Below are 16,102 nucleotides of genomic sequence, written 5' to 3'. Positions count from 1 at the left end.
TAATATTTTTGTACACCACTGTAACATTTTGCAGTTTGAACATTAATAGTGCTTAAATATAATTTTTTTTTTTAAACTGTACTTAAATTATGATTAAACTAAAATGTATAGCACATAAAAAAATTACCTAAATAAGTTTAACAACAGACTTTTCTTAAAGTCCTTGTAACGTGAAAATAAAAATTCTTAACACACCACAGTGAATAGTAATTATATAATATATATACATATATATTATATATGAGTAAAGGAAACCTTTTACACCCTCCTAAAAGATCCTGGTAAGGTCTAAGAATCTTAAGCATTCAAATCAACCATTTGGGACATTGGACATGCATGTCAAAGTGTGAATAATTTGGGACAGAAAAATATTTTCTTTTATTTTGCTTAACTTTTGAAACCTTTTGCAACATTGTGTGAGTTCTAGCTAAAAGACCAACATTAACACAAAATTACACCAGGATATACTGTCAGAACAGAACAGAGGGCTGAGGCGAGAGGTTTCAACATGGAGATCTTTATTAAAGCTCAGTTTTCATAGTATAAAGTTCATCATTGTTGAAACTGCATGCTGTGGCTTGGTTTGAGGCACGTTACACTAAGGAAAGAATTACCAAGATGACAAAAATAACCTTCAGACATAGAATTGCATAATCATGTGGATATTGCAATTTAATTCATTACAAATTATGTTGATGATATCAAGCCACTCTTTTCCATGGAGGCATGACAAAAATATACATATAAAAGGCAGATGCAAGAGACAGAAACACAAAATGTTGTCAAACCATTTACTTTAAAGTAACATTGCCACTAAACAAAGAGGCACAGAACCGCCTTGACCATGTGTTTTTGTTCCAACTCAGTTAAACCTGAGCCACGTGTGACATTTAAATGGCAAGAATGAACTATAGTTGTCAATTCAGAATAGAAAAACATTTGAAGTTAAAATGGAGCAGGAGACGAACCACACAGTTAAGCATTTAATATGGCCACTCCTCCCAATGACTGGGTTATGTTGATAAAGCCTGAAGGCTTTACGTTCAAAAAGGAACAAATGTGCAAAGACGCGCTCTTGTTCAACACAAGAACAGCAACAAAAGACGACCACATTTCACAAATGATTATGTACTAGTTCTTGTTTAAAAAGCCCACATATTGCAGCCTAATGAGAAAGTGTTATACTATATTCTGGAAATAGCAGGATCCAGAACTTTATCACATTAGAGGAAAAAAACCAAAAAACAGGCACATACAAAGTTACCTATGAGGCCTCCTGCACAGCTTCAAACCAACCATAATGGTAAGGATGTTGTCCGTGACGACCACCAGGAGGTGCCAAAGACAAGCATCTACTTTTGGCAAAACGAGTGTACAAAATGTTAATTGGTCACACATATAGGGCTGTCTGTTCAGCTCCACTTATGACAGGCAACCGTCTTCAAAGCACAGTATACAGGTAGAAAGTGAAAATAAGTGGATGAACACATTCAGACCCACTACAACAAGACAACCTTTGACTAAAGGGGTATGTGTGGGTGGGGGGTATGAACAAAACAGTCATTCTGCTGTTTTCATAACAGGGGTATTCTGTGCTCATCACGCAATGCAACATCCACAGCCTAAAATGTTTACAGCATCTTGTCACTCCATTGTGAAGATAAACTCACAACAGAAGGTAACCAATAACTTTATAAAACAGATTTTTGAATGTGGAGCAAAAAATAAAAAATAAAATAAAATCATCAATTTCTCATCGCCAAAATTATTAAGAAAAGGGGATAAGGAGCGCCGATCACAGCCTGGTCTGTCGTCCTTGGGAATGTTGACGAAAAAGGGGGCGAAGGGATGTACGGAGGAGATGAACGGTTGTGACGAGTTCACCAGCCTTCGCTGATAACTTGTTTGTGCACTGAATGTGTGTATGTGTCTACTATCACTGCCATGTTATTTATTTGTATTTTTTTTATTCCCACTCTGTGGTGCCAGGTGGCTTGGAGGTCAAGTCATACATGACTCTGGAGATGCCTGGGATTTTTCTGATCTCGTTGACCATCTTTAGCACCACCTGGGGGGGGGGGGGGGGAAAGCCGATGATATGAGGCCACATGTACATTTTTAAATAGCCTAAATAACAATATCAATATTACGATAAAAAAAAATCTTTTTTGAAATGTAAATGCTGAATATGTATCCCTCCCATATCACAGTCAATCATTATATTGTAGATTTTTACACGATCATGTTGATGGGTTTTTACAGCATACAGACAAATTTAGAGTCGTGCGCTTTCAGTGTACTGTAGTGCCATGTTGTGCCACAGCATGCCGGGCATCACTGAAGTGTACTGGAAGAGCTGCAACTTAATTTAGAGCAAAATGAAGAGCCAGAGAAGGTCCCTAACTATAAACTCCAGTAACAGTTGTTGTTCCCACAGAGCAGAGAGAATATATGCCTGTGCGTTTCTTTGTGTTGCTGTTCCATGTGTGTTGTAAAGCAGCAACTGTTTGAAGTTTGTCGTACCTCCTCTGGTATATGGTTCCCTGGCGTGGCAGGGATGCCAGTCATGAAGTCGCTGGTGATGAACGTGCGGACCACTACAGAGCGTCGGCAGGATGGCTGCTTTTGCAGTGGGTCGCGATCAAAGTGCAGGGGGGTCAGGATTACTGGCATCTGGCTGATCTTTCCAGAGTAGCCTGAAAGGAAAGGTGCTACAGGTTTTACAGCTATCACAATAACATACATAAACATAACATACATGTTCGCTTATAAGATATTCAGTTATGGTGGAATACAACAAACTGCTCGTCTAAGTCATTAACACATGCATGCGCAATATGAACAAAAAATAGCTACACCCAAACAAGCAGCTAGCTGGGTTACTTCAGGGCAATTTGTATGAATAGGAAAGACCATGTTTGGAGGCTGGAATTCACAGTATTATACAGATATGGGATTTATAGTATTAGCCACCAAGTCAGCAAAGTTCTATGAACCAAATGATGCTATAATGGCCAGTTACAATCAAAAGTAAATGCTTTGTCTTAATCTCATGAGATCTGGCTTTGACTGTAGAATGGTTGGTACATCTCCAATGCAGCAAATGAATGACGGATCTTCAAAATCACTCAATTTTTCCACATCCAATATGGTGGAAACATGGCCATTCGATGCAGCAGTCAAGGCAGTGTCTATGTATTGGACAAATCACCATGATGTGACACATTCTTCTTGGGTGGAAAAACTGAATATTCTCAGATGGCACCACTTGTAAACAAACACTTCGATGTCATTTGACCAAGGCAGAAGGATTGAGAAACCCAGTGAATGGCTACAACCGAAGGTCTATTTTGCTGTGATCTAACTAAGAAGGCTACGATCACTTCAGTTAGACTTTTCTGTCTCTCGAATTAATGGCACAATCTCTTTTGATGTTGACATGGATTGAATGCATTAGCACTGCCTTAACTAGAAGTGACATTAGTTAAGATTGCCATGACTTTCGGATGTAATTTGAGGGTATTCCCATCCAAATCAGGTGAACGGTATAATAGGCATTCCAGTTTGGATAAGTGCCTCCCACTTTTTAAAGGGACCAAAAGTAATGGAACAAATTAACAATCAAATTAACAATCATGGAACAAATTAACAATCATAAATCAAACTTTCACTTCTTAATACTTGGTTGCAAATCCTTTGCAGTCAATTAAAGCCTGAAGTCTGAAACTCACAGACATCACCAGACGCTGGATTTAATACCAGGCCTCGACTGCAACTCTCTTCAGTTCCTACTTGTTCTTGGGCTTTTTCCCTTCAGTTTTGTCTTCAGCAAATGGAATGCATGCTCAATCGTCTTCAGGTCAGGTGATTGACTTGGTCATTCCATAATACTCCATTTCTTTGTCTTCTTTGTCTCACTTTGGTTGCTTTCGCTGTATGCTTCAGGTCACTGTCCAAGTGTTTCAGGCAATATTAATTGGTCAAATTCAGCCAAATGTTTCTGAACTCATTAGACAGTGCTTCACAGTGCAGATGGATAGTGACCCGAAGCATACTACAAAAGCAACTAAAGGTAAAGAAGTTGAACGGTATGCAATAGCCAAGTCAATTACCTGATCTGAACCAGATTGAGCAAGTATTTCACTGGCTCAAGACAAAATTGAAGGAAAAATGCTCCAAGAACAAGCTGAAACTGAAGACAGTTGCAGAAGTGGCCTGGTAGAACATTATCAGAGATGAAATCCAGTATCTGGTGACGTACGGGCATTCCAGAATTCAGGCTGTAATCGAGTGCAATTGATTTGCAACCGCCAGCATGGTGGGCGACTGGCTAGCACATCTGCCTCACAGTGCTGGGGAGGGGGGTTCAAATCCGCCTGTGTGGAGTTTGCATGTTCTCCCCGTGCCCGGGTGGGTTTTCTCCGGGAACTCCGGTTTCCTCCCACGTCCCAAAAACATGCGTGGTAGGTTGATTGAAGATTCTAAATTGCCCATAGGTGTGAATGTGAGTGCGAATGGTTGTTTGTTTCTATGTGCCCTGCGATTGGCTGGTGACCGGTTCAGGGTGTACCCCGCCTCCCCACCGAAGATAGCTGGGATAGGCTCCAGCAGCCGCCGACCCTGGTGAGGATAAGCGGTAAAGAAAATGGATGTATGGAGGATTTGCAACCAAGTACTGTATTAAAAAGTGAGGGTTTTATTTAATATTGTTAATTTGTCCCAAACCTTTTGGCCCTTCAAAAAATTCCCGATTTGAATGTAAATACTCCCAAATTAAAGCTGCAAATCTTCAGTTAAAGTACATATTGTTCATTTAATTTCAAATCCATTGTGGTGGTGTTTGGAGCCATTAAACCTCTGACTGCTCTCTGCTACCAAACCTGCTTGAACCATTCAAAAACACGATGGTAGGATGACTGTTCAAACAATAAAAGATGACGAAGGCTCCTTCTTGCCTCAAAGTCTAAACCAAGGAACTGATCTCCAGTCTTTATGCAGAACTTAAATTATTCTCTAGATCATGGAAAGTCCCACCCAGCTTCAAACATTCCACCATCATCCTAGTCACAGAAAAACACTTCTTTTTGGGACTGAATGACCAAGCCCAGGTGCTTTCAAAATCCTTTGAAAGCACCTGAAGAGCATTACAGGACACCTGCTGGATCCCCTGCAGTTTGCCTAACAGGCATACTGTACACGTTGCAGAATGATGCAGTCAACATGAGGCTGCACTTTAACTCGCATATGATACCAGTCATCGGTCTCATCAATGACGGTCTGCATATATAAAGCAAGTCTAGCATTAGCACTTTGGGGCAGAAAGCACAACCTGGAGCCGAACATGCGCAAAACTGCTGAGATTATTGTACACTTTGGGAGACATTCTTTGTCGTGGCTTCTTATCACACTGCCCTACTGTCCCGTGTCTATCATCGGCACATTTAAGAACTACAATCTCTTAGGACATTAAGCAGGTGTCCAAAATCAATTCCAACCTCAAAAAGGTCCAGCATAGGATATACTTGCTGTTGCTACTGAAAAAGCAGTCATTGAATTAGTTCTGTGATCATCCATCACTGTCTAGTTTGGTGGTACTACAAAAGGAGGACAAAAATCAGAGCATAACCAACAGTAAGAATCAAAGTTAAACTGTTGTTGAACACTGGACACCAAATACATCCGACATTCTTCCGACTTCTTAAATAATTGACCCGTGAGTTACAGCATTTGTGGAACAGCTTGCAGCTCAAATAATTAAAAAACAAATCTAGAGAATTTTCAATGATGCTTTTAAGTCAACTTATGTATAACCATATTTACCTTCAAATTTAGTTTTGCAGCCGCCAATTTTATTTTTTAAATCGTATAGCACTTGTTAAATTTATGTATGGCACGATATAAAAATAGTTTCCTTCATTCACATACCACAATTAAATATGAAATCATTGCTGCTCAGCCATTATGTTAAATAACTCAAAATAACAACGCACATAGGAGAGGAACATTTTCTGGAGTAACATGTTTGCCTGTGTGGTTATGAGACATTCCCCTTGTGGGTGCAAATATGCAGCTAGTCAAGTTACATGACTCCTCGAAGGCAAACTTTAGTGTCTCCTAAAGGTAGCTACTATAAGTGCTCCACTACTTACAACAATCTCTTAACTGACTTGTTTAAAGTGCGTAATGTTAAATAATTTCCAGATTCAAAGTGCTTTTTAAACCAGACACTCACCCGACTCTCTGAGGATAGAATGAGCAACAAAGTCAGCCTGTCTGAGGGTGCCTAGAACGCCTGTGGTCAGGAAAGTTGGAGTGATGTCTATTGGTGACTCCTTCACATGGGACCCAAATACATAGACAACTCTAAAAGGTGGGAGGGAGTCAGAAAAACCTTGGTGTAGATATGAAAGCTCCACTTATCACAGATTGTTTATCACATACGAAATCTATACGGTAGCCGTGCATGTTACCGATTGATGCTATGGCACATGCGAGGGATGAGTCTGGCCAGGAACATGAGAGATTCCCAATGAGGTGCTTCTTTGCTTGTGACACCACACACATAACTGTAAGAGCGGCAATCTCCCTGTATGAGAAAATCTATTATTTAGTGAGTAAATAAGAACAATTGTAACTAAAACTTTCACTGTGGCATTTGTAATGGGTAAGAGGACAGAGGAGTTAAAAACTGACAATGTTTGTCTACCCTCTCCACCACACTTTTGAGGTTTAGGCTAAAATTAAAACCTTAGTGACAAAATAGGAAGTAAAAAGAAAAAACAAACCCAGCGCAGTGGCAGTCTAGTCAAGGGTTCTTTCATCGATACAAAAAGTTACTTTTAATAACAAGATAATGAGGTTTTTGGCCAAGTAACATTTATCACAATTTCCACTTCTTCAGGTACAGGTGAAGGAAAGAGAAAGACTTATAATGTGAAACACACGTCTGTCAGTCTTCCATATGGAGAGAGGAGACCAAATTAAATAAACATCGGAGTAACTTTGGGTGGGGGAAGACAAGTCTACTGGTCAGTTACTACATGATAAACAACAGGAGGATGATGAGTAAGTCCAGACTTAACTACAGAGAAGCTGGATGAGCCCAAACAAATGACAAACTGATCACCTGGACGCCAACAGTTTTGATGGGCAACAGGAAGGCATTAAGTGAATGAAGGCTGGTGATCTGCATGAGCTTCTCTTCCTCCTCGTCTGATATGCACGACTTGACTCTCTGCAGCAAGGCATGTGGCTGGAAACAAGTGAGACAGAAAATCTCTGAAAACTGTCATGGGGCTCAACAGTTTACAGGATAAGCCTTGTCTGAATTTTAAAAGAGGCAAACATTTGTTGTCCTCACCATTTAATTACTGATCGGTCACAGTGTGAAAATGTATTGGAACAAAACACTGACCTTTTTGACACTAGCAGAGAAGTCTGTGACAATTTTGAGGATGTTATTGGTTTCAGCAAAATCTTTGCAGATGTACGGCTCCTCTGCACAAATAACTCTGATGGACAGACCAGGACCTACATGTGAAGGAAAGAGAAAGACTTATCCCAACAAATAAACTATGGAAAACCTAACATATCAGTCAGTCATTGTATGAATGGTTTGTTAATGCAAATCTCCTGTACAGACGGTCCCGTTTACGACAGACTTTGGTTTCCACGGCGGGGACGTAACCTGACTTTGTATGCCGGTCGGAATGTGTTGTCGTCGATAACTAACCTACACTAACCCAGTAGTAAAGTCTTAATTACAGTACATATTTGTATGAAAAACACTTGCAGGCCATAAATATGAATCAAATAAAAAACATGAGTCATGTGGTAACTTGAGTGTTTCATTGCACACTATTCCATGACACATCAGGACTGTTGTAAACCTAGAACCCCCTTTACACGTATTTGTAAAGCGAGACAAATTATACAGTGTGTGTTTGTGTGCGTGTTTATGTACTTGCCAGGGAAAGGGTGCCGCAAGACTATCTCCTCTGGCAGGCCCAATTCTCTCCCGAGTGCTCGAACCTCATCTTTATGGAAATCTTTCAATGGTTCGATAACTTTTCCCTGGAGGATCACAGACCAGTACAATTAGCATTGTAACAGAAATGAACACACTTAGGTTTGCAGTTCTATTGTTAAAATAAGGCTGAGCAATACCAAGAGAATGAAGTCCATCACAGTATGTATGAATCTTTTACTTTTTAGCTAGCAAAGTTACCCTCAGGGTCAAGGGAACACAGGGGTTATGATTTAGCAAAGTCTCCACTATAAAGACTCCTCTTGCATCACTTTCTCCTTTTTTGTGACTAATACACATGCAGTACGTATTGTCGAGTGGTTGCATAATGTAATGAATTGTGTGTATGATTGATGGTACAAAATATGCCTAAATTGACACAGTATATATACACACAACAAACAAATGTATATGTTGAAATAATTATCGGTAAATTATTTACCTCATCTCTGAGTTTGCGGATGAGCTCTGTGTCATTGTGGTGCGTTTTGATGACCTCTGCCTTCCCACTGGCAAGATGAGAGGCGCTCTCAATGAGATCTGGTCTCAGGGTACCCTGAGCTAAAAGAACCTCTTCTAGTTTTAGATTCATCTCTCCTATCACCTCATTTGCCACCTGCAAAACAACACAATTCATAGAGTGTCATAGAAGTAACAAAAAAATGAAAAGTAAAAGCAAGCAGTCAATAACCAATGTCAGGACAGCATAAAAATAATTGTGCAAGTTGGACTAACAATGTCAAGATTGAAGTCTATGCAAAATAGACGAACAATAATTAGACTAAGTTGTAAATGTTTACCCACCTTGACAAATGTATCCCCAATAATTTTTCTTTTCTCTTCGGGGTTGGTGGTCATATTTAAGGTCTTACTGATCCTTTTCCGGGGAGTTCTGTCCTCCTCCGAAATGGGAAGTGTTGTTGTCCCATTGTAGAAAGTGTGTGAGGCATTCACCACTGAACATATTGGCAGAGCGAAGGGCAGAAGACCAGAAAACCGAATTTGGTTATGCAGAGACCACACAGTATTGACTAGAGATTTGACACATGAGGCTTAATGCCTAACATATCTAATCATTTAGACCACACCTACCTTTGAGTTTGATACCCAGTTTTGTGAGGGCCTCCTCTACGCTCTGGCTCTCCCTCTTCCTCATGAAGCCATTGTCAATGTGAACTGCAATCACTTGGTCCTGGTTCAAAGCTTTGTTGAGGAGGGCTGTGCATACGGTTGAGTCAACGCCACCGCTCAACAGCACCTGAAGTAATCATTATACACAATGTCACTACTGTGAATATGTGTTGCTAGCAACCAACAGTGCATCCCTTAAAACAATGTATCCTAACCTTTATTGAGTCAAGGCTTATACTTTACATAAAACTCTCATAGTACACCACCAAATAAAATGTCACAAATATGAGATATACTTCCAAGAAGCCATTACTTATTCTTTTGTATGAATAGCAACAGGTGGATACACAGGTTAATCGTACCTTCTGCTACCTTGTGGAAGAGCATTTAAATGTTCTGCCTGTCACTACATGTTCCTGGCATATATAGATAAACAAATATACATTATTTGTAGGAAACAAATAATTATTGGACCAATCAAGTGAAGTTGGATAATTTGCCACAGCACACCTGGTGAGCTCTCACACTAATCTGATGTGGCATAGTGCTTGGAAATCACTGCCTTAAGACACAAACACCAATCAACATTTAGAAAAGACCAGTCGAGCTGTAGAAACTACCGCAGATTTATGTAATATAAACAATAATTAAGAAACCTACCTAACTATAGTCAACAAACAAAAGACAAATCTATTCAGTGTATATACATACACACTTATTTTATACACACACACACTTTATATTTGTTTAAAGGGAACCCTTACTTTTAAGCATTACTTTTAAGCATGCCTTATGAGTTCAAAAATATCAGTTAAATGAGAAAATCACTTTAGATGTATTGAATTGATATATTTAAATAAATAGAACAAGCTCTCGAGTGTATCCCCAATCATTTTTATTTTGGTGGTCATATGGTGATGGTGTCATGGTACACTTGCCTGACTTTGGTGCAGGCAGCATGGGGTCAGTTCCTACTACAGCTAAGTGACAATGTGAATGTGTGACTGGTTGTCTGTCACTGTATGGGCGCTGTGATTGATTGGCGGAGTGTAGTCCACCTTTTGCCCCAAGTCAGCTGGGATAGACTCCAGCTCCCCATGACCCTTAACAGGGTAAATAGTACAAAAAATGGATGGATGGAACAAGCCCTAAGGTGCCATTGTTGCTAACATCAAAAGATGTGAAGCTGCAAAGACAAACTTTGCTTCCTCTCTTGTATTTGGACTGAAAACTGCCTCCCGCCCCCCAATACTTGGATGAGCTGTGAGGGTACCCTTTAAATAAAACGTTATGAGCCAAGAACCACTCTTATCTCATGCACACTCCCCTGAGATGAAGCCTAGTTTATAAAGGCGCTGAGGAAGTTGATAGGCACTTTTCAGAGAGAACTGTTTCATTTGAGTGTTTAATTGCCTCGACTGATGCGGTCACTGCTTCCCAAGTGGCTACCACACTACGCACACACCTATTTTCCGAGCTTGAGGAAGGATTCTTCCGTTTTTCTCCCTTTTTATCCCATTTCTGAACAGAAAAATGTGGAGCAAAAACAAACGACTTGTTACAATGTTACACTCACCAACACTTTGGACTTGCCGACTTTTTCGATGATTTCACTGATGCAGGCCTGCTGGCGGTTCTGGACAGTAAAGTTACTTGGGCATCCTGCAATCTCAAAGAGGAAGTTGCGAAGCATCTCCATGCCACGCTCTGTCAAGTCTACCTCAGGGTGAAACTGAGTTCCATACAGCTTCTTCTGCTCATTGGCAATACCTGGCAGCCAAAATACATGCAGAGGCTGTTTGCAAAACCCCTTTCAAAGCCTGTCATAACATCTTGCAGAAAGCAATATGATGTAATATTTGCCTTTTCTTTATGGTAGCATTATCTTTGTCTTTAAATTAAGTAAATGAAGTAATCATCTCATACCAGCAATGATGTTTCCTGATTGGGCCACCACTTTAAAGCCATCAGCCACTTTATCCACACTGTCTCCATGGGTCAGCAGAACCACTTCCTCCTTCTGAAGGCCTCTGATTAGATAAACATAAACAGGTACAGTCTGTCAACTTTCCAGAGAAAGTGTCAGTCTAAAGGCATTTTCACACTGCACTTAGCACACCGTGCCATCGAAGTGGTAAAACAACTCATTAATTGTGCACATGCTGCCGCGGAGGCATTCATCGGGTGCAACGCACCTGAATACTACTACAGCTACCACAACAAATAAATAAATAAATACGTTTATATAGCACATTAATGGAAACTAATTTAAAACTGCAAAATAAAATGTCTATTCATAAAATCCAGATGGATAAAGACAATTCAGTTACAGCAGCAAGTACCATGAATCGTGATTGTTTGCTTCTCCATTCTGTCCTGTGTTAATGTTGACTCTTTACTTTAATCACTTATAAGAGGTATAATTATAAAAACAAATATATATTTTTAGCTACACTGATTGATTTGTTATGGCGTGTTACATTAAAGGTTAATAAAGTCAAAGTGGTTCTTGCATCCTTCGATTTTTGGACACCCCTGCACTACACTAACTGGTTGATAAACTATGATAAAAAGGAAAAATGTAAGAAATATCACCTGAAGAGTGAGCAGGTGTTGTCCACTCCAATATTGAACACCCCATCTTCCCGTACACATTTTTTGTGAACTGTACCACCAAAAACTTTATTCATCATCTGGAAATGAAAAACAGAAGACATATCAACAAACTTCATTTTGTTTGATGCGACAACGGCAAGCAGAATGAAGAAATATGCTATAGGACACAGAGCTGATGGTTAAGATTTCCAAGCTGCCTGGGAAAATAGAGCTAATGATGCTTTTATCTCCCTGAGTTAGTCTCAATCTGCCCTTGAAGCAAGATGATGAAATCCCAGCAGGGCCATGAGAGCAGAACATCCATCCATCCATCCATTTTCTAAGCCGCTTCTCCTCACTAGGGTCGCGGGTGTGCTGGAGCCTATCCCAGCTATCATCGGGCAGGAGGCGGGGTACACCCTAAACTGGTTGCCAGCCAATCGCAGGGCACATACAAACAAACAACCATTCACACTCACATTCACACCTACGGGCAATTTAGAGTCGTCAATTAACCTAGCATGCAGCAGCCAGGAAATCGATGCAAATTGGAAGTTACTCAGATACTGAAAGTGAATACACTGAGAACTAGGCTTTACACGATCAGGATTTTTGGGGCCGATCACCGAGTTTAAAAAACGATCCGATCACAAGATGGAGGAATGTGTCTATTTAAATGACCTGTTCATTTACTGTATATACCCGTGTACTTAATTGCTCCAAAAAAAATTTTTTTGAATAAATGTATCTTTGTTCCTCTATTTATGCCAAACTAAATTTAAGCGTAGTGTTAATATTCAAACCACAAGTAATGTAACAGTGGTTTACAATATTAAATATACGTTTTAGGACTAAAACACATGGGCCTATTACACGACTGTATTTTAATGTTGCTCATGATGGTGATACGTGGAGATCCATGTATTTTTTTTTTTCCTGGTGATACTTGGTGTAAAGATTTTCCAAGCCACTGCCTTCCTTAAGGGGATCAAAAACAATCATGTAATAGCCAAACAAAAGACTTGTACCTGCATTCCATAGCAAATCCCCAGGACTGGCTTTCCTACAGTGAATATAGCAGGGTCAAACCATGGTGCATCCTCTGCATACACAGAAGCAGGTCCCCCTGAAATGATGATTGCCCTAAAAGAAAAAGTGACACATAAGAGTGGCAGAGCAACAGAATTACAGGGGAACCACAAATGTAGACTGCCCCTGTGGTTGTACAATTCAAAATTAAACTAAAGTCGTACAAGAACTTAGCGTACTGAACAACACTGAGGTTTAGCAAACAACAGAGGGTTACCGTGTTTTACGGTAACCCTCCGTTTTACTTTTTCTTTGGCTTGGGGCTTTTTAATGCCATATTCCAAATGACCAGCCTCAACAAGTGAAGAACAATGTGAAAAGAATAATATACACTGGAATTTACATTCAGTAAGGAAACTTGCTTTATGATTTTCTCGTAAAGTATATATGGTATGGAGTATTTTATTGTTATGGTTAACTTGTTTTTACACTTGTCAGTTGTTGAATATTAGTAAAAACATTGCCTGAAGAATTAAAAAGATTTTATGGTGGCAATAGTTTGACCTTAAGACAGGTCAGGATTGCAAATAAGAGTGTTCTCAGTTGCCTTACCTGGATAAATAAAAGTTAAATAAATACAAATAAATAAAACCCTGTAAGAGATTATTATATTTGTCATTATTTCAATGGGAGAAAACTGTCAGATGCTCCACTCTATGTACAAAAAACACCATTTAGACAGACAGACAGGAGCAATCATGTGTGTAGAATTTTGTAAAATACTTCACCTGTAACCTTGTTCTCTAATAGCAAAGGCCGGGGTCTCCAACGGGAGGATCTCTGCGCGTACACACAGCTCTCGCACACGTCTGTCGATGACCTTGCCGTACTGGGCGCCAGCATCCAGGATGGCCACGGCTCCCTCATACGACCCATTCTGCTCCACGCTGCCGATCTGCAGCTAAGGAGACTCACGGTCACAAAATTACACTTTTGTCCATGAAAGTAGTCTAAATTATTGGTAACTCACTCCTTGACTGAACTGAGACCCCTGTCTACACTCTACTAGAGTAATTCGACTCAGTTAAGCTTGTCCTTATTGATGGCATGTGACTGACAAGCTCTAATCGTGCTGAAACGACGTAGCTCATCAGGAAAATCACATGCAACTCATGAGTGGATGTCACAAATATATTTTAGAACCTTAGACATGCATTCTTTGAGAATGAGACTAATTTCATTTTTTCTTTGTTAAAATAAACAGTGAAGGTTTTAAAATCCATCTCTCAACACAATAGCTAACATAGGTTTGCCACTTTTTAGTCGTTTTTTAGCTCAAGATCAACAAATAAATTCAATCACAATTTGCCCAGCATATATTTGAAATATAGTAGGTAATATACGGTCCCGGGAAGGGACTCCAGTAGGAGTCCCTTCCCGGTAGGAGTCCCAAAGGGAAGGGACTTGGGTCTCCAGTAGGAAATGCTTGGGGAAACAACTTTTGACAGATTAGATGCACGGCTCGATTAACCTTCAAATACACTCACATGTGGCTGTTAAAGAACATATTGACTCGAGAGAACGGGGAAACAACATAAACCCACGTGGTTTATACTACGCTCGGTTCTCTCCTTTCAATCAGTAAAGCGCCCCTCAACACACCATCATCAGTATCGTTAAGGGATAGCACACTTGCACAGGGATACAAAGTTTGAAAACAGTATGACGGCAATCGAGAGGTATTTACCTCTATCAAGCCCGTTAACGACGTTAGCAAGCTGTCAAGAGACTAAACGATATCATTGCTCCAAGTTTCTAACATTGGCCGAACGCATTAGCTAGCCAAACGTTTTGTGTCACTACCAAAAGGTTGAACGGCGATGCTTTCTTGGCAGCAACCCGCTGGGAGAAGTACAATTTCATCAATTTAGCTGCTCAAGCTAACACACCGTGCCAGTGTCGCATCCAAGCGGGCGGTCCAAATAAACAGTAATAAGCATTTAGCATGTTAGCACACACTGAGCGGAGCTAAGTTAGCGGAGCTATGCTAAACCCACGCGGTGAGTTCTTTTGGTGTGGGTCCAGCGTTAAAGCAGACTAACTAAGCGCCATTAGTGCACAACTGTGTCAAATAGCCATATGTGTTTAACCTCAGTAGTTAACGGACGACCCTCGTTCTTAGCAACCGTCAGTGACATGGCTACGCAAAGCGGCAACAGGCGCAGGTCACCGTACACATTCCCTCCCTCCCCCCACCCATCCACCCCCGGTTGGTTAATGTTAACGCACTCTCCCAACTTTCCACGCAAATCGACACAGGTCGTAGTTAAAGCGAATGGGCAGGGAAACCACGACACTACAGCTAGTCATGTCACAGCAGCGGCGGCGGCTGCTGCTGCTGTTGCTACAGGCTCCACCGACCTTGCTGTCTCCGTTGCACATAGCCATGGAGGACTGCCGTGTGGTGGAATGAGCGTTCGCCTTGCTGTTCTCGCTCCGTAGGAGAGAGGGAGGAGGCAGTCAGGCAGGCAGGCAGACAGAGAGAGAGAGAGAGAGAGAGAGAGAGAGAGAGAGAGAGAGAGAGAGAGAGAGAGAGCGAGCGAGAGAGAGAGAGAGAGAGGGCGCTATTAGCTGGTTAGTTCCAGACTCAGCACGCCGACCGAATGGGGCAAAACACACTGGCTTCTTACTGTGAAAGTGAGTGAGGGGACTGTCAAGCGTCCCTCCTCCTTTTTCCTTCTCTGGACTCATTTAATTGTGGCCAAATGCGCGCAGCGTGCGTGGAAAGCGGGTTGAGCATTTATTAGATATCCTTCATATCCATGGTCCATTTGCGAGTTGTTCTACTATTAATAAGCGCACTAGTAAAACAACAACCTTAAGATAGATATTAAAGATATACGGTATACTAGTAGGAAAACTGGCGTTCTTGTAGAACAACTAGTTACTAGTAGAGATTTATAACTAGTGGAATTTTATGAGAGTGGTAGTACTAGTGACACACAGTTGTCAACTAGTGCAGTTTTGCATGACTAGTGATATGTAGTTGCCCTGGTAGTATGGCAGTTTGCTCAACTAGTGTGCAGAAATGTTATACAGTAGTAGACGGCAGTAATGTATGGGAGCCATTTGAGCACTTTTTTGATAATCTTGATATCCATCTTAAGGTCCATGTACGAGTACAATCTTTGTCATCACGAGTAAGACAATTCAATGTACTTGTAGAACAACTGTTTTTTACTAGTGAAGCTGCTTCCACCACTAGCTCATAATCTGGCCTACTAGTATGCAGTTAAGCCTTACTAGTAAACTACTGCGGTG

General features: G+C 40.7%; 1 protein-coding gene across 2 annotated transcripts; it reads right to left on the bottom strand.

Annotated features, from left to right (window-relative positions):
* Positions 1 to 501: 501 nt before the first annotated feature.
* On the bottom strand, positions 502 to 15,310 carry gmps (guanine monophosphate synthase). Of its 2 annotated transcripts, none has more exons than XM_061682150.1 (16): positions 15,203 to 15,310; positions 13,570 to 13,742; positions 12,781 to 12,895; positions 11,753 to 11,850; positions 11,084 to 11,187; positions 10,734 to 10,927; positions 9,119 to 9,284; positions 8,831 to 8,982; positions 8,469 to 8,642; positions 7,968 to 8,073; positions 7,415 to 7,530; positions 7,127 to 7,252; positions 6,471 to 6,586; positions 6,233 to 6,363; positions 2,524 to 2,696; positions 502 to 2,068 (listed from the first exon to the last, which is right to left on the bottom strand). In XM_061682150.1, the coding sequence occupies exons 1-16, from the start codon at positions 15,227 to 15,229 to the stop codon at positions 1,967 to 1,969; spliced, it is 2,073 nt and encodes a 690-aa protein (XP_061538134.1). In that variant the 5' UTR covers positions 15,230 to 15,310; the 3' UTR covers positions 502 to 1,966. The 2 variants fall into 2 exon arrangements, with proteins under 2 accessions (XP_061538134.1, XP_061538133.1); XM_061682149.1 differs by lacking the exon at positions 15,203 to 15,310 and adding an exon at positions 14,932 to 15,017.
* Positions 15,311 to 16,102: the final 792 nt, after the last annotated feature.

This window comes from Phycodurus eques, chromosome 7 (assembly GCF_024500275.1).
Source record: "Phycodurus eques isolate BA_2022a chromosome 7, UOR_Pequ_1.1, whole genome shotgun sequence".
Classification (NCBI taxonomy): Eukaryota; Metazoa; Chordata; class Actinopteri; order Syngnathiformes; family Syngnathidae; genus Phycodurus; species Phycodurus eques.
The sequence above is the reverse complement of the archived record's forward strand: the minus strand, read 5'-3'. Positions and strand labels throughout refer to the sequence as shown.

Coding starts and splice junctions, on each gene's coding strand:
- gmps (XM_061682149.1), bottom strand. CDS start 14,979: ATGTCACTGACGGTTGCTAAGAACGAGGGTCGTCCGTTAACTACTGAG. Junction 12,896..13,569: donor ATTAGAGAACAAGGTTACAG/GTGAAGTATTTT, acceptor TTTTTCTTTTAG/GGCAATCATCATTTCAGGGG. Junction 10,928..11,083: donor ATCAGGAAACATCATTGCTG/GTATGAGATGAT, acceptor TTTGGCTGCCAG/GTATTGCCAATGAGCAGAAG.